At 50.5% G+C, this 18,563-nt stretch overlaps 2 protein-coding genes across 3 annotated transcripts in view; both read right to left on the bottom strand.

Annotated features, from left to right (window-relative positions):
* The window catches only part of NDUFA10 (NADH:ubiquinone oxidoreductase subunit A10), a 49,708-nt gene extending 37,691 nt beyond the window's left edge, over positions 1 to 12,017 (bottom strand). The window contains exons 1-7 of one of the 2 annotated variants that reach the window (XM_007184840.2): positions 11,859 to 12,017; positions 8,454 to 8,468; positions 8,041 to 8,209; positions 7,080 to 7,295; positions 6,129 to 6,215; positions 4,072 to 4,193; positions 2,055 to 2,134 (exon numbers count right to left, since the gene is read on the bottom strand). In XM_007184840.2, coding sequence (XP_007184902.1) covers positions 2,055 to 2,134; positions 4,072 to 4,193; positions 6,129 to 6,215; positions 7,080 to 7,295; positions 8,041 to 8,209; positions 8,454 to 8,468; positions 11,859 to 11,933 — 764 coding nt within the window. In that variant the 5' untranslated portion in view covers positions 11,934 to 12,017. The remainder of the gene's footprint in view (positions 1 to 2,054; positions 2,135 to 4,071; positions 4,194 to 6,128; positions 6,216 to 7,079; positions 7,296 to 8,040; positions 8,210 to 8,453; positions 8,469 to 11,858) is intronic. The other variant, XM_007184841.2, reaches the window with a different exon arrangement.
* A 4,928-nt stretch (positions 12,018 to 16,945) lies between these two features.
* LOC103011959 (olfactory receptor 6B2-like) lies at positions 16,946 to 18,509 on the bottom strand. The gene is made up of 2 exons (XM_007184905.2): positions 18,457 to 18,509; positions 16,946 to 18,032 (listed from the first exon to the last, which is right to left on the bottom strand). Exons 1-2 carry the CDS (start codon positions 18,507 to 18,509, stop codon positions 16,946 to 16,948), a joined length of 1,140 nt encoding a protein of 379 aa, XP_007184967.2.
* Positions 18,510 to 18,563: the final 54 nt, after the last annotated feature.

Raw genomic sequence — 18,563 nt, forward strand, 5'->3', positions numbered from 1 at the left:
TGACCGTCTGCCCTGATCGGTGAGGGTGTGAAAAACCGTTCGCTCCACGCTGGGATTCAGCAGTCACCAGAGGGCAACGTGCTGGGCTGGGTTCAGCAGCTGAGGAGGAAGCTGTCTGATCTCCAGCACGACGGAGAGCGGCCCCTCGGGAGCACTGAACCTTGCAGACGCCATGAGCTGACTCCCAACGCAGCTCAGACGGAGCGCCCGATGAAGCAATGGATACTTAGAATCGCTGCTAAACCTTTCATGATCAGGAAGCCCTGAGGGTAAGTTCTGGAAAATAACTGCCAGGTACAAGAAAAATCCCACCCATCTGCAAGTTCAACGTAGCCTTTACTCTCCTGATGTTACAGCTCAAAGTGCTGTTTGAGAACTTGCCGGGTAGCCTTGTCTCGGTGCTGGTTTTGTAGCCAGAAGACCTCCAAGAGGAATCTTCGGAACTGAAATCCTAGGGTCAACTATCTCTGTTTATTCTCATAGCTCTATATATTCCCCTTGACAAGATTTACAAAACTGACTTTTTTCCTGCACTTCTGGCCTTGAAAATAGAGCAGTACGACCTACAGTCCACCCTGTTGTTTCCACTGCCTATGAGAGAAACGCTTATCACAAGCAAGCAGGGATACTATAAGCCTCAATGCTCACAGCTAAAAAAATTACATTCCAATTTAAAATCAAACTTTTCTTCCAAAACTGCTAGACATTACTTTGTGTTTATTCACAATTTTATAGTTACTTTGAAATTTTAAACAAGAGCATAATATTTTAAGGTATCAAAAGAGGCTTACATTTTCTAAAAATCTGAGAAATACTACTAGAGACCTTCAGTAACAGCATTATTCAAACATCCTAATTTTAGTTGGACTTGAGTGACAGTAGAAAATGACCCCTTCCACATGACACACACGTGGACCACAGAACGACCATCTAGAGAGAGTGGATGAAACCACGAATCCCTCGGTGCTTTCAATAAAGAAAGAAGGAGGGAGAGAAGAAACCAAATGGGAAAAAGGTCTGGTGGTGTTTTCATTTAACCCAGACCCCACTTAAGAACATCGTTCAAAAGTATGTACAGGGGCTTCCCTGGTGGCGCAGTGGTCGAGAGTCTGCCTGCCAGTGCAGGGGACATGCGTTCGAGCCCTGGTCTGGGAAGATACCACATGCCGCGGAGCAACTAGGCCCGTGAGCCACAATTACTGAGCCTGCGCGTCTGGAGCCTGTGCTCTGCAACAAGAGAGGCCGCGATAGTGAGAGGCCCGCACACCGCGATGAAGAGTGGCCCCCACTTGCCGCAACTAGAGAAAGCCCTCGCACAGAAACGAAGACCCAACACAGCCATAAATAAATAAATAAAATTTAAAAAAAAAAAAAAAGTATGTACAGACGTGGCTGACCTTTCCCCAATTTTGTGTGGACTCACTGAGCACCTTCAGGCAAGCCTTCCAGGTGATGAACATGACCGTTCAGCTGCCACCTAGCGTGAATACATGAGTTCCCTAACCCTAAAACCTGTCACAGAATACAGCTGCAGCTCACTTCCAGCATCAAAATATTCTAAAAACACAACAAAAAAATGTCTTGGCAAAATAAGCAAATCAAATAACAAAAATCAACCCCAAACCTACTAACTCAAACTGAAATATCTGCTGTCATTGTTGCTTATAAACGTCAGACTAAAACTCCCCAGACGACATCCACTGAACTGCAACAAGATTTGTTGCAGTTCCTTAGGCCCCACCAGCCCAGCACCCCTGGGCTGGTGGGGCCTAAGGAACTGCACGTGTGGAGTTCTGTCAGATAAATCCTTGCGACTTCCCTGGTGGCCCAGTGGTTAAGACCTCCTCTACCAATGCAGGGGGTGCAGGTTTGACTCCTGGTCATGGAGCTAAGGTCCCACATGCCTCGAGGCCAAAAAACCAAAACATAAAACAAAAGCAATACTGTAACAAATTTAATAAAGACTTTAAAAATGGTCCACATCAAAAACATCTAAAAAAATTAAATTAAATTAAATTAAATCAATCAATCAATCCACCGTGCCCTGGGCTCACCTCATCTCGGGAAGGAAGGTCCTCTTATAGGCATTCTCGATGTCCTGAAGGTAGGCGGAGGTGATCTTCATCTCATGTGGCTAAACAAAAGCAGAGAAGTGCGATACGTTTGGACTTTTCTTTTTCCTGTGCTTACGGAAAATGTGAGACAACCAACGAACAGCTTTCCTAGAACAAGTCATGCTGGGCGCTCTAGGAAGTGTGGGGTGATGGGAGGGGCTTCGGTACCGGTTAGAACCGTTCTCATTCCGCCGCAGAGAGCACGGAAGCTTGCCCAGGTGAACGTACAGCATGACCTTTCTTTCACAGACTCTAAGAGGTGGACTTAGAACAGGAACAGGAAGAACCCCCTTTACAGTTACGGCCCCCCGCCTCCCGTTCTGGGCCGTGCCCGAGTGCGGGCGACGCAAGATGACACACCGCACAAGGGGACTGGCCCACTCCCCCCACCGACCCGCAGTACCCTTCTCCGTTGCCAACTCTCTGCCCACCCTGCTTTTCTACCACTCACCCCCACCTCTCCCGCTTTTTCCATCTCCACTTCCCTTTCATAAGACGTTTGCCAATTTCAGAAACGTAAAACTCCAATTATGAGTGGCAAGTTTCCATATTGAAAACCTCTCACGGTTTAGCAACTCTAAAGGCTAAGTTATCTGTCACCCTGTTTGATTTTCTTCATGGTATTTGCCTTTATTTCCCGTACTTATTTATTTCCTTGTTTACTGTTAGTCTCCCCACTAGAATATAAGAACACACATCTATTAATGACATAATGTTTCTTTGATAAAATGTCTCCTTTACTTAGACACAGTGGTAATTTTAGCTGGTGACAGTATTCGTTGAATACTGGAAAAATAAAAATGTTCATAGCTCTAAGTTGTTCCTCAAGATGGTTTCTATAATATTGCTATCCAGATATCAAAAGAGTTATCTAGAGAATTCTAAATATATATCTTCGTATTTCTCAATAAACGTCACTCTAATAAGCAAAAGTGTTCAAAATTATTCCACTGAATGATGATTAAATACTTTTGACTTGTAGTTCCCTCCTTCCGCCACTTGGTGGAATATTCTCCAGAGTCTACGTTACACATCACACTTAGGAGTAGTAAACTCTTATACAGGTGCAGACTGGTAATCAACAGGGAGACACGGGTGTCACGTGTGTTCACTGCCAAATGAGCGAGGAGGGTGACCCACAGCCTCTTTCAGTTGCAGCGAAGACACCCGGAGCGTCTCTGCCACCCTGGCAAGGACCTGCCATCAGAGAGGCACTCACGGAGCACCCACAGGACTCCCAGCGCTGAGGATGGGCCCTGGGACGACAGATATACAGGCAAGCCTACCTTTTCATCACAATGTCAAAAAGAGCATTTCCTCCCAGGAAAAAATACTCTAAGTAGGAGGGATCTTTCCAAATAAGAACTAGTCAAAAGGGCAAAGACGGGCCTTGTTAACCTGCATCCTGCATCACGCCTGCAGAGCCAACTTCAAATCGCAGGGTTTCGAGGCACCTGACTGTCTCAACGCCCCTAAGAGTAAATGAACATGTGTGGAGATCACCGCTCTACCGTTTTAGGGTCACTGAGTAGGAAAAAGAGAAAGACAGGCCCGACATATGGGAGTGGTAAACTGAAAGGGTATTAGAAATTATTTTCAACTTGTAGGAAACAACAGGGCATGAAAAGCCCGTTAGAAAACAGAAAGGCAAGTCCTGTCAGGAGATGCGCCCATCCTCAGAGTGGTTCAGGTGACCCAGGGCCAGGGGACACTGGCAGGACGGCACCAGGGACGGAGAGCACTGGAGGAGAGCAGTGAGTGACCGGGGCCTCCTTCAGTCGTCCATCGCGCAAGTGCCCGCTCTCCCGGGGGACCCATGTGCGTGCCCCCGTCCCTGTAGGGGCCATCAGGAATTCACAGCACCCCACTGTAAGTATCGGTGTGAAGCGCTGATCTATGTTAAACGAAACAAGGACACATAAAGAGACAGTGGTCTCGGACTTAAAGGCTGAGTTACGTTTCCCTTCTTCTGGATCCGGCTCTGGATCTCGGGAACGGGCACGTCGACGTAGATGACCACGTGAGGGGGCAGGTACTCGCAAATGGTGACCTTCTTCACCTCGCTGTAGTGGTCCACACCTGGCACGGGAGAGGCACCAGCTGTCAGCCGACGGTCCACGGACAGCCCTCACACGCACACTTCTCTTCAAACAAGAGGGCAAAGGTACACGCGGTTCTCAGAGCCACGTGTCAACCTGCGAACCGCGTAACAGTCACGGCCGTTACCGCCGGCTGCACACGCGTGAGGCTGGCACACGGTGACCGCGGCACTCACAGCCACCCTGCAGGGCGGTGCTTCTCATCTCTACAGACCAAAAGAATCAGGCCAGAGAAATCAGGCAACTTACACCAACAGTGGGATTTAAGCCCCAGCCTAAGAGCTTTCTAAAGGCCAGATCTGAAGTGTGCCTGGCCACATGTGAGGGTGCACCTTTACCTCTTGTCGGCCCGCTGCCCCTCCAGGTCCTCCTCGCTGGTGGCCCCATCGGCCCAGTTGGGTCCACCCTTCCTCTCCCCCAGAGCTGACCAGCCGGCTTGCCAAGTGCACACCCCGTGCCCAGGTCCACCCAGCCCAGCAGGCTGTTCCTCTGCCCGCCACGGGTCTCCCTCCAGCGATGCTCCCTCCAGCGATGCTCCCTCCAACCCCGACTTCCTCCCAAGGGTCTCCTTTTCCTTGACTTGCCTTCCCCGAACGCACCCTTCAGATAAACAAATTCAAACCTAACCACATGCCTCCCGGACCTAAAACCCCTCAGGGGCTCTGCAGTACTTTCAGGAGAAGCCTAAGCGTCCCGGCCAAGGTGCCCGGCCTGCCCCTCCGCCAGCACCGCCCCCTCCAGGCCGCGCCAGCCCCTGCTGCCCACAGAGCTCCTGTGGCGGAACCACCAACGGCTCAGCCAGGCCTCACTCCTCAGGGACGCTGCCCCCAACACCCCGTCTCCCGACTGGTCAGACGCTCTCGACACGCTCCCTCCGCACCCGGGGACCACGCCGCGCGGCCAGCAAGCGCGCTCGCTGCAACCACGCATCTAGGCTGCTTTCCCACCCCTGCCCCCAGGAGGGCGAGGGCCTGCTCTCACCGATCCTCACATCCCTCTCACCTAAGGCAGAGCCCGGCACACAGCGCGCACCCCGGCAAGGCTGGCTGGCTGGCCCTGAGGCTGTCCGAGTGTCTGCGTGACTCAGCGCCTGGCTCAGAAGCACGGGCTCCGGCTGCTCTCCGCACAGGCGCCAGGACTGCGCAGACAGCAGGGTGGGCCCGCAGACCAAGGGCGGCCCCCTCGCCGGTCAGCCTTGGCTGGCTTCGGTCTGCCCATTCAGGAACCGACCGCTCGTACTCTGCGCTCCAGACCTAGCCGCCTGCTGGATCCAGGCGACCAAGCTCGCCGCGAACATGCCCACAGGCTGAACGACCACACGGCCTTTCCACAGCCCCGTCCGGCACACGCCTAGCGCCAGACACCCCGGCCCCAACCGGACGGGCTCCCTCGCTCCTCGCGGCCAGGCGGCCTCAGCCGGGAGCCTTCATTCTTGTCACGGGCCACTTGCCAGACTTCCAACAATCCCCCAACCCAGTGCTAGCGTCCCTAAAAGCACTAGACCAGCACGTGCAGGAGAGAAGGAAAGGACGAGAGTGCTGCAGTCACAGGGGCCAGCAAAGAGGAGTGAGGGAGGCACGGGAACAGGACCGCTCCGTGAAGCTAGCCACAGGTCACAGAGCCACGTAGCTGTGCCACAAGGCGGCTGGCGAGCCAGGGAAGTGTCCTGGGAGGCTGTGTGGAGACTCGCCTTAAGCTGTGCGTTCAGGATCCTGGACACCACTGTGCTTTCACAGGGAGAGACGAATTTAGGAAGGAAAGAGGGTGGAAGGAACTGGTTTTTCCTGTGGAATGGCATTATTCATCTATTTAACACTTGTTCACAAAACGCATACTAACTGCAGGGTGAGTCTAGCAGGACCTTTACCAGGTTACCCCACGCGCCCGGGAAGGCCAGCCCGCCGGCCGGACTCACACTGCTTCCGGATGAAGCCTTGTCGGTACATCGCCTCCAAGAAGACAAAGTCACTGTAGATGGAGCGTTCCAACACCACACCTTGCCCTGTTTAAAAACATGGAAACAAAAATCAAAACTCAGGGCTTCCCTGGTGGCACAGTGGTTGAGAGTCTGCCTGCCAATGCAGGGGATACGGGTTCGAGCCCTGGTCTGGGAAGATCCCATGTGCCGCGGAGCAACTAGGCCCGTGGGCCACAACTACTGAGCCTCCGCATCTGGAGCCTGTGCTCCGCAACAAGAGAGGCCGTGACAGTGGGGGGCCCTCGCACTGCGATGAACAGTGGCCCCGCTTGCCGCAACTAGAGAAAGCCCTCACACGAAACGAAGACCCAACACAGCCAAAAATAAATAAATAAATAAATAAATAAAATCCTTCCCTCTACTTTTAAAAAAAAAAAAATCAAAACTCAGATAGTAATTAAAGCAATGAAAACTAGCCCTTTCATTTTAGAAAAGGAAAAAATTATTTACAATTCCATTTCCAAACCAAATATTTTCAAAAGAACATACATGCACTTCTAAGTGGGAAATCATTTTCAAAACTACAATACTTTTTTGGTTTTGGCGATACAATGTTCTGTTTCATTCTTTCAGCCCTGATGAAAGCATCCGGCTACTAGAGAAAGGGATTTCGTTTTTGAACCATAGGTCCTGCCCCGGCATCCCACCCCCCATGTCCACTGCAACCCTGCCCCCATCCCAGCTGCTCAGTAAGACCCCGAGGCGTCCGCCCCATGCCCACCACCATGGATCTCAGAGAATCCATGATCTTATTGGAAAGCCAGAGCTTGCCTCATCAAATACCCTCTAAAAAGAGCTCTAATGAGTGGCAACCTAAAACGACTGCATTTCAGAAAAGGGTTCAAGTGCAGCACGTGTCCGACAGCTACCCGACCACAGGTACTGCACCTGTGCTCAGCACGTGCTCCAAGGCGTCCGCGTACTGCAGGAGGCGACTGGCGTACAACCAGGACTGCAGGCGGTAGCTGTTGCCGTCGTTACTTTTCGGGTCATCGTAAAACTTCTCCAAACTGCAGTTGCTGCTGAGCTGTATGTCCAGGGGTTTCCCATCCCCGGTGGTGCTGGCTGCGTAGTGGATCCCCGCCTCGGGAAAGTGCTTCAGGCCTGAGGCGAGAAACAACCGGACAAAACGTGCTGTGGGCACGGCGCATCCCACCAGCGAGCGGCCGAGGTGCACCTGCACACCATCGCTGAGGCCGGTCGGCGAAGACCTGGGGAAAGTTGCCCTGACACCTGTGTTCTTGGTGCGTGAAAGGGAGCACACAAGACATGGAAGACGACACGTCTGAAGCACGCGTGTAAGGGCAGCATGAAGCTCCAGGGCTGCATGGCAGCATTTCCCACTGTACCGTCGTACGAACTCCTCCTGAGGAGAGCTGCCCCTGAGCGTGGGTGCCCGCTGCACGCAACTGGGCTTCGGCTTGTCAAATACTAGAGAAAGGCACGGGGACGACACGGGCTCCAGAGTCGGGAAACGGGGTGGACGCCTGGCCCTACACTAAGCAGCCTGTGACCCAGCTTCTTACTGAGGTTGCCCATCCGTAAGTGAGAGCAGAATGTCAGCCCTGTTTCACGGGCTGTTACACAGTTCAAATGAGACTGCTCCTGGGAAACTGCTTTGCTTACATGGTCAAGATAAAGTCCCAATTCAAACTGACAACCAGCATGGACTTCTAAAATTTTCCAAATCTGAAAGACTAAAAACAGCTTTTTCAGTAAATATTTCAAAAGTGTAAAATACCTACCTTAGGTGCAATTCTACCTACTCAATATTAAAGTAAAATCCAACTCAGATAAGTAACTGTATATGTGAGAAAATCGTGTTACTCTGCAGGACACAAGTTCATACCTAGCTTCTCTGCTACTTCTTTTGCAAGCTCGCCTTTCCCCGAACATATGTTGCCATCTACAGTTATCACTTTGCTCTTTTCTGTCAGCTTTTTGGTCGTTCTTTCACCAAGCAGGTATGCCAGCGGGCCGTACTGCAGCTTGCACTGGACACTTGTATGAATTCCTCCCTGAAAAACACACATCATACAACAGCACAACGTGAGCATTCTGGTCACCGCAGGCATCAGCAGCTATTAGGTAAATATAAATGCCAAGAAGACCCTTGGTGTCAAAACAGCCAACACGGACATCTGTATAACCTACTTGAATTACTGCCTCTCAGCCCCACCCCCAACGTAAGTTCGTAAAGGCAGGGGATTGCCTGTTTTGATCACTGCTAAATCCTCAGGGCCTGGAACAGGACACACTTACCACGTTCAGTAAAAACTGGATGGATGGATGGATGGATGGATGGACGGATGGATGACAGAAAGGCAGGAAGGAGGGGGAGGGGGAGACAGGGCGGAAGGGGATAAAGAACATTTCTCTAGTGCGGGCTCCTGTCCTGAGCTCTGCAACGGGTTATCTCATGCCTTTAAACAGCTCCTGATGTCCTAGATGTCCTGAAAGTACCTGAAAGCTAACAGACCTAAAACTGAAATTCAGCATCCACACCCCAAACCCCAATCTGCAACCCTCACAAGCTCCCCATCCACCATCCACCAAGCAGAACAAAGACAAGAGTCACCTTTGATACCCTCCTCCTTCTTCCAACTCCATAATCACTCACAAAACCCTACTGATCCTAATCTTAAGTCTCTCTGGCCAGCGGCCCCTCCCTCCCCCCCCCCCCCCACCGTGCACCGATTCTGCGGACATCCTCACATCTCTCGTCTGCAACGCAAATGCCTGCTCCGTCTCCTGTCTCCAGTGTCCCAATCTACTCTCCACACTAAAACTCAAACAACCCCTATCCCTGAAAAACAAAACAAAAAAACACCACCGATCAGCCAGGGGAGGAGCTGGAATGACCCATGCAGTACTGGATTAGAGCTACAGACGTCAGTATGAACTCATGTTTAGTTGACTACAGATGCAGAGAGTCACGCAGAGAAATACTTATAGATATGGGTATACACACAGGTTAGTATAGTACATTTCCTTGCTCTGTCTGCTGAGAGGACCTAGAAGCAACAACACTCCAAGATCAATTACACGGAGTACCTAGGTCTTGGTTTCTAATGTCATTCTCCAGTAAGAGGCACAAGGGCTCCTCAGAGAAACGGCTGATTCTATGACTACCATCTTGCCGGGCCAGGTAGTAAGGAAGTGCTCCAACACACACCATGAGGGGCAGGTTACAGGGATACAGGAGCCACCTGAAAGAGCTCCCAATGGCCACAGCTGGAAGTCTGAGCAACAAAGTAGAGCTGTACTGAACTTTACCCCAAAATATAAAATAAACATACACAAGTCCATACTGGTATAAATAAATAAATGTGGAGAAGAGACAAACCTCCCATAAAGAAGAATTCCAAACAATTTATGTGGCTACTCTGCCTTCCAGGAAGGGCGCATAATCCCCCACTCCCTGTGTGCACGCAGTGACTCCCCTCCAAAGAGGACACGCTGGAAACGGGGAAGAAAGAGCAACTTCACAGCAGAGACACTACCGCTACCTCAGCCAGGTGATTAAGGTCATCAGTGGTAAGTCATGCTCACAGTGTACCTTTCATATCACGTGATGAGAACAGCACTTTACCTCTGTGCTCTTCCTCCTAAGAACACACAGCCCCAGTCAAGTCACGAGAAAATATCAAACGAGTCCCACGGAGGGACAAACTACCCACCCAGTACTGCTCAAAACTGCCAAGGTCATCAGAAACAAGGAGAATCTGAGAAACCACCACAACCAAGAGAAGCAAACAGGAGGAATGATACATATCAAAATGCTCATAGAAGTAACACCTGCAACAACAAACAACTGGAACCACCCAAAGGTCCATCGACAGGAGACCAGGATAGTAAATGGCAGGATATTCTCTATATATTCCAAAACTCTCAAATCCCAGTAACTGAGAATACCTAATTTACTCAGCAGCAACTGTGTGTCATTCACGCATTCATTTATTCATTCAGCAACTGTTTATTAGATTCCCATACTATGCAGTCTTTTTTCTAGACAATGGGGATAAAGCAGTGAGCCAAAAAATTCCATAGGATAACAAAACAAGTAATTATACAGCATATTAAGTAAGTGCTGTGAAGGGGAGGACGGTTTACGGGATGGGATGTACGTTAAAACGGGTGGTCACTGGACCCTCGCAGAAAGAGTGACATTTGAACGAAGACTGGACGGCAGTGAGGGAACTGGCCACGTGGCTACCTGGAAGAGCGTCTCCCTCTCGGGCGGGGGGAACAGTAAGCGCCAACGCCCTGAGGCAAGAGTACTGCAAGGATGAGCAAGGCCAGTGTAGCTGGTGCCAAGTGGACCGGATGGGGGAAGGGTAGCAGATGAGATAAGTGACGGGGTGTCAATCATATGGGTACCCTGCACCCCAGAAATTAATCACTCTCCCCTCCAGGCTACCTCTGAGCCATGTGCACACTGTTGTCCACCTGTGTCCCCAACGTGAATATACCTCAGATGTGGCACACAGCAGGGGCACAGTGACATGAGAACAAAGCAATCAACTACTCCCTGACTTCAAATCTCTGGAAAGTGCTTTTTTATGGTTACGATAGTCTACGATAGTCTATTATAGTCTATTATTTCCCACCCTCAGTCCCATTTTTCTGCTCTCTGGAATCACAGGGAATAAGTGATCTTTCATGACACATTTCCAACTCTTTCAATTATTCCAAGTAACAAGCTGTATACCCTTTTCATCTTATTCATTTTTCTCTGGACCTACTGAAGTCCATCGACATCCCCTGCAGGGAGTAGCGTCCAGAGGTGAACACAGTTACAGGTGGGTCCATCTAGTGTGTGCCCGGCAGCCCCCTCTACTCTGGGGCCCTCACGTTCACTAATGCAGGGAAGTACGCTGGGCGTTATAAAGACAATCACCTTTCCCTCTTTCATTCTTTCTCTCTTTCTTCTATTTTGCAGCCCGAGTTATCTCCTGAAAGCATTTATACGACTTCTTAACATGGCTATTGCATTGTTCTGTTCAAAATCCTTGCTCATCAAAATCCTGAGCACAGAGGTCAAGTCCCTTTACAGTTCGACACCAACGCTGCTCCAGCCACTAGTACCCAAAGGAGTTATGATACAGTCACTGTCATAAAATAGCTTTCCTAAGGTTTCCAGCCACAGTTCATTTGCTTGTCTTGTTGCATCCGCGTACAATGTCATTCCACTGTCTCGACCATAGGAAGTTCTCCTAATCCTTCCAGATCTAACCTGAATGCCTTCTGTCGTTTCTGCTCAACGTCACATCTCCCCTTACCTGGCCCTTGACAGCGCTGCCACATGAATGAATGAATGAATGAATGGGCGCCCCCAGGCTCTCGGGGCTCGCCCACACCAGCTCATTCGTCTACCGCACAACCGCACTGGGTAATGATATCTGCAACCTGGCCTCCCCAAGCAGGGCGGCCAGGCCGCCCATTCCCCTCCGGGCCCCACGTTCTGCTCGGAGCTGAGAGAAAACGGCCTGGAGAAGCTCGCGGCGGCCCTTCCGAGGCCTGCCCTCGCGACTCAGGACCAAACACTCCAAGGGACAGTGGGATCCCCCCGAGAATGACCCCGGGAGGCCCCGGCAGGTGAGGAAGGGGCGACGCCAGGAGGACAAGCCAGGTCCCACCCGCGGCCCCCGCCTGCCGCCGCCTCACCACGCGCTGGACGACCGCCGCGAGGCCCCGAGAGGTCGCGGACACGGGGACCAGTCTCAGCAGCCTCAAGGCCATGGCTCCGCGGTCAGCACCGGCTCAAGGACCCGAGGGGACGCAGTCGCGACGGGGCCCCTCCCGCGACCGGCGCGCCACAGTGACGTCACGGCCGGGATGCCCGCGCCGCGCCTGTCGGGAACTTCCGGGCGGCGGACGCAGGCGCGCAGAGCGCAGTCGGGGCTGATTTATCTCGGGTCCGCCTTGGCGTCCGCCTCCTCTGGACCTTGTCGTGCCCGCCCGCCGCCCGGGCTCCAAGGGGAGGGCCTCCCGCCGCCCGGGCTCCAGGGGGAGGCCTGCCCACTGCCCGGTTTGGAGGGCGCGCAGTGCGGGAGCCGAGGCCGCCCCAGACCTCGTAGTTACTGCTGCAGCACATCCCGCGTCCAGGACGCTCGCCACCCTCCCGAACTCCCTAGACCGGCAGGTGCGGACTTCAAAACCACCTCCTTGAAAGTGTCTCCATAGCGCACAAACCACCCGAGGCTAGGAAGGCGGCCTGGGGCTGGGGCGGGGGGTGAAAGGAGGGCCGGTGTGAGAGCGACCCAGGACGAGCGCGGGCGTCCGAGAGGCTCTGAAGAAGGACCGTAGACTGACCTTCCCGCCCCACGGCGCTTGTCCAGCAGGGCCGGCCTGGCTGAGGTCCGCGCGTCCTCCACCTCCCCGGGGCCTATCTCCCCGCCTGGCTCACGGCTCCAGGTCTAAGAGGTCTCACACCCCTTGGCGCGCCTGGTGGTGTTGACACCTTGAGTAACATGCAAACAAAAGCTGTCCTCATTCCCCCGTTAAACCCGCGGTCGACCCAATGACCTGGGGCCTCAGTTCCTCTCAGGTTAGTAGGTGACTTTAACGTGAGATTTCTTACCTACTACGCCTGCCTTTTGAAAAGTTTTTATAATCTTCACTCTCCTCCTCGGGCTTATTGTTTTTAACACCCTAACTTTTCTTTTGTTTAAATTTCATTTGGTTTTCAACTTTTCAGAATGATCATGGAGTTGTAAAAACGAAGGTCCTTTCAATGGATGTTTCTCTAATAAGAGAATCCCTGCTTGTCCAGAATACAGATTGCTAGTCCCCAATGCCAGAGGGTCTGACTTAGAAGATCTGGAATGGGCCCTGAAATGTGTTTAACAAGCTTCCAGCTAATTCTGATGTAGATGAGCCACACTGAGAGAATAGTGTTCTACACCCTGCGTTGTCCGAGAGCGTGGGCCACCTCCAGACCCTATACCACTGTGCCCCAGCCCCAAGCAAAGCTCCTAACGCATCACAGGTGCACCTCAAATACAGCTGGATGAGCAGGTGTGACCAGGTAGCCCTAAATCACCCGGCCCGGTGGAGTCACCGCTTATTACCCAAGGCTTGGCTCCACATTCCGATATGTCTGAGAAGCTCCGTGTCCTTGCCAGCACGTCTGAGAAGTCCGGGGGGGGGGGGGGCTGGGGGGTGAGGGTGGGGACACCTCCCTGTCGGATTCTCTGGCCTTGTGCCACTGTCCACCCCATTTGCATCTTCCCTCCAGCACTCCGGTCGTCTTTCCTGCTTCACCCCAAGCAAACACACACCCTTCATCTCACTTCCCAAGACAAAGTTCTGTGTTTAACAACTTTTACTGATGGCCTAGCGAAAAAGGGAGAGCGATCCCCGTAGGAAACAAAATAACCTTAAATTAAATATCGGACATCACTGTCCTAGGACTAGGGAAAGAATTCTTCGGCTTGACACCAAGTGCATAATACAAAAAAGGACATATTGGTAAATTGGACCTCATCAAAATTTTTAAAAAGTTTTGCTCTGTGAGAAACCCTTAGAGGATGAAAAAGCAACTCTGGGGATGGGGGTGGGGGTGGACACCTGCAAACCACAGGTGTGACCAGGCACTCGCATCTAGAACACATAAATCTCAAAACTGAACAGTAAGAAACACGTAATCCAATTAAAAAGTGGGCAAAAGACATGAACAGACATTTCATTGAAGAAGTTATACAGATAGCCAATAAGCACATGAAAAGATGTTCAACGTCATCAGCCATTAGAAAAATGTAAATTAAATCCACAGTGAGATACCACTTCACACTTATCAGAAAGGCCAAATTAAAAAAATAGTGATAACACCAAATGGTGGAGAAGATGAAGAGAAGCTAGTTCACTCACACACTGCTAGTAAGAATGTAAAAAGGTACAGCCACTCTGCTAAAGAGCAGTTTGGCAGTTTCCAAATTGGAAAAGTTGTAAAACTAAAACTGAACTGTAATACACCTAGCAATTATACTATTAAACATTAACCCCAGAGAAATGAAAATTGAGGTTCACAGAGAAACTCGAATGAATGTTCGTAGCAGCTTCATTCCTAGCAGCTAAAAACTGGGAACCACCCACCTGTTCTTCAAAGGTGAACAGCTAAACAAAGTGTGGTACATCCATACCATGGAACACTGCTCGACTAGAAAAACCTATGGACTGTTGATACAGGCAACAGCCTGGATCCCTGGAGAGAATTGTGTTGAGTAAAGAAAGTCCATCTCAGAAGATTACATACAGTATAATTCTGCTTATGTAACATCCCTGAAATAACAAAATTATATAGAGATAGAGAACAGATTAGTGGTCACCAGAGGCTAGGGAATGGGGGTGTGTGATGGAAACGTTCTGTATCTTGATGGTGGTGGTCCACGAAGCTACACAGCTGACAAAATAGCATAGAGCTACAAGCGTATCTGCATATGCTCACTCACACACACACACACACACACACACACACACGCACACAGGTGCACGCTCACAGGTGAATGCATGTATAACTGGTAGAATCTAAGTTCCGTGGATTGCATCAAAGTCAGTGTCCCAATGTGGAGGCTACCATCATGTAGGACAGTGTCATCGGGGAAGACAGGGTGAAGGGTGCACAGATCCTCTCTCCATCTTTCTTTGAAACTTCCTGTAAATCTGTAATTGTTTCAAGAAGAAAGTTTTAAAAATTGTGTTCTATGTACCAACAACAAGGAAAGAGAGAGAAAAATTTTGAATTTTAACTTTAAAAATTTAAAAGAAAGGATGCCATTTGTGTTAGAATTTTTTTAAAAAAACGCAAAAAACTCAAATCCCCAGAAACATGTGAAACAGCCCTACACTGAAAACCACAAAAGTGTATCGAGAAATTGAAGGACTTGTAAATGAAGAGAGGATTTGCCTTATTCTTGGATTAAAAGTCTCAAAATTGTAAAGAGGACAGTTACCTCCAAATTGATCTATAGATTTAATACAATCCCAATAAAAAGCCCCCCAAGTTTTCTTTTGTTGAAATTGACAAGCTGATTCTAAAATGTATCTCCCCCAACCCCCATTTGGGAAGGACTAAGAATAACCAAGGCGATCTTGAAGAAAAAGAACAAGGACAGAGGATTTACTACCAGGTATCAAGATATATGAAAAAGCTGTAGTAATTACAACAGCATGGTATTAGTGCAGGAATAGACAGACCAATGGGACAGAATGAGGAGTCCAAAAAGAGATGAGGGTAGACAGGTAGATAGATAGATAGATGGATATTTGGTTTATGAAAAGGGTGACATTGCATAGGGGAAAGCATGGTCTTTTCAATAAATAGTGGGTTCTTGTCAATTTCATATCCTTATAGAAAAGAATTAATGTTGACCCATATCTCATACCATAAATAAAAATCAGTTTCAGATGTACTGAATCTAAACATGAAAGGTAAAACAATAAAGCTTCTGGAATTAAACAGGAGAATATCTGCATGATCTTGGAATAAGCAAACAAATGGAACATAAAGAACTAACTCTAAAGGGGGAAAATGAACAAATTGGACATCAAAATAAAGAACTTCTCTTCATCAAAAGACACCATTAAGAGAATGAAAGGCAAGCCCAGACACTAGGGCATTTTTGCAGTAAATATAACCAACAGAGGGCATGGACCCACAATATGTAAGAACTCCTGCATGTTAAGAAAAAGTGACTCAGTATAAAAATAGGCAAAAGACTTGATTGCAAGGGCCCTTCAGAAAGGGCACGTCCAGAAGGACATTAAACCACTAAACTTACAAAAGTGCCCAGCAGCCTTGGTCATTGGAAATGCGAGTTAAGGTTGCAGTGAGAACTTCTTCTGCAACCCCAGAAGAATGGCAAATAGAGAATGCTTAGAATACCAAGTGTTGGTAAGGATATGGAGCTACTGGAATTCTCATGCACCCACTTGGGAAAACAGTCTTGCTGTTTCTATGAAGCCTGATCATACATGAATCTTTTGTTGCAGGAATTGTAGGCATAGCCTTTATGTACGTAGGTCTGGCCTAGCACACAGCTCACAAAACTGTATGTACATTCACGAAAAGACACAAACCAGTTATTTACAGCAGCACTATCCATAATAGGCAGTATCCATAATTCTATCCCCAACAGTAAAATGCTTAAATGTATTGTGATGTATTTGTACTGTGGGATATTACACATTATACGCATGTATTATTACTACATGCAGAAACATTGAGGATTCACTCAAGCATCATAATGAATGCAAGAGGTCAATTGTAAAATCATCCTTCATGGTTTTATTCATAAAACCCTCAAAAACGTCAAAAGTAGTATCTGGTGTTAGAAGTCCGGATAGTGGAAATCTTGGGGCCGGGGGCGTGAGGGTAGCTTCTGACTCTTGATCTGGGTGCTGGTGACATAAGTGTGGTTCTTTTGTGAAAACAAATCCAGATGAAGACTTATTATTTATTCACAGTTCTGTAGGTTTGCTAAATTTCATTTAAAAATTTACTTTAAAAAACGTAAAGTGGGAATTCCCTGGTGGTCCAGTGGTTAGGACTCTGCGCTTTCACTGCTGAGGGTGTGGGTTCGATTCCTGGTGGGGGAACTAAGATCCTGCAAGCTGAGTGGCACAGCCAAAACTAAATTAATTAATTAATTAAATTTAATTACATAAATTGTCACTATTAAAGAAAGTAAAGTGTCCTGTAAGAGGTTGTTTTTATTGGCACCACAGGTCAGATTGTAGGACATTTAATTGCGCTACTGTGAAAGTTGACCTAAGTCCAGAGCCTTTTTCAGAGCATCCTTGAATTCTTTGTTCCTCAGACAGTAGATCAAGGGGTTGATGATTGGGGTGAGGACAGTGTAAACAGCAGAGATGAGATTGTTGGAGCTCCGGGAATCAATGGCCTGGGGCCAGACGTACATGAAGATCAAGGCCGTGTAGAAGATGGTGACCACGGTGAGGTAGGAGGCGCAGGTGGAGAAGGCTCGCTGACAGCCCGTGGCCGAGGGGACGCGCAGGGCGGCCAGGGGGATGTGTCCGTAGGAAAGCATGGTGGCCACGAGCGGGAACACCAGGATGATGAAGGCCAGGACGAAGTCGACCAGCTCGGTGGTCGAGAAGTCCGTGCAGGCCAGTTTGAGGATGGGGGAGATGTCACAGAAGACACGCTTCAGGACATTGAAGCCACAGAACGTGGCGCTGGAGATAGAGTAGACCTTGATCACGGAGGTGGTGAAGCCACTCACGAAGGAGAAGGCCACCAGCTGGACGCACAGCCCCATGGTCGTGATGGCTTGGCAGCAGTCGCAGGCCATGGAGGCCAGGAGCACACACTCGGTGCACACCAGGAAGCTGAAGAAGTAGAGCTGAGTCATGCAGCCAATGAAGGAGACGCGTCCCCGCTGCGTGAGGAAGCCGTCCAGCGTCTTAGGGACGATGTCAGACACGTACCAGATCTCCAGGGACGACATGATGCCCAGAAAGTAGTACATGGGCCTCTGGAGGGAGGAGCTGCCCCAGAAGGTGAGGATGACGGCCAGGTGCTCCACCAGCACGAAGACGGAGGAGAGCAGGAAGAGGAGGGAGAGCAGGTGTTGCAGCGGGAGGGGAGGATGCAGGGGCCGGAGGGCAGGCGGCGGGGGTAGCTCTCCCCCAAATCGGGGGTCCCTTGCACTGAGGCTCAGGGCACCCCCGATAGGGGACGTGAGCAAAGTGGAGACAGCACCAGCCTGCGCCCCCTTCTCCCACCAACACCCGCTCTGGCTTTGCAGCAAACGGGGAATAGACACAAAGAGTGTTCCTGTCTGAAAACGTCCCTCCATGTCCAGGTTCAGCAGCCTCCTTGTGAGGACGGGAGGGAACGGGAGGGGGCCAGGGCAGGCAGGCCTGGGTCGGGGGGAGAGAGGAGAGACTCCTATAAGTAGCTTGGGGTGGAGGGCAGGGACAAGCAGATCTTGGGCAGGGGTTCCCCCATGTTCCGAGAGTGGGGGGCATCTCCTGGGGGGCGGACAAAGTGGGCAGTGGCAAGACTGCCCCTGGGTGGAGCACTTCAGAGCTCGGGGGGAGGATGCTGGAGATGCGGGGTGCAGTGGGCTGAAGCACGCGGGGAGGAAGCCCCCACCTTGTGAGATCAGGGCCGGGGGCCGCTGGTGGTGAGGGACCTCTCAACCCTGGCCCCACCCCAAACACTTCCCCCCGAGGGACCAGGTCCAGAGGCAGCCAGACCGGCCACTTCACCGAGGGGCAGGACCCGGCGGAAACCTACCTGGAGAGCTGCAGGTGTCCCTGGCCTCCCCCAGCCCAGCGCAGGCCGGGCATCGCTCCTCTCTGCCCACTGACCCCTGAGCGGGCAGTCCCCAGCGTGGCCTGGCC

This window comes from Balaenoptera acutorostrata, chromosome 8 (genome assembly GCF_949987535.1).
Source record: "Balaenoptera acutorostrata chromosome 8, mBalAcu1.1, whole genome shotgun sequence".
Taxonomy (NCBI): domain Eukaryota; kingdom Metazoa; phylum Chordata; class Mammalia; order Artiodactyla; family Balaenopteridae; genus Balaenoptera; species Balaenoptera acutorostrata.

Bases quoted from the DNA above. Each gene is read 5' to 3' on its own strand.
- LOC103011959 (XM_007184905.2), bottom strand. From the start codon at position 18,509: ATGCCCGGCCTGCGCTGGGCTGGGGGAGGCCAGGGACACCTGCAGCTC. The intron at 18,033-18,456 runs GTAGGTTTCCGC...CGTCCTCACAAG, and splicing joins GGACACCTGCAGCTCTCCAG to GAGGCTGCTGAACCTGGACA.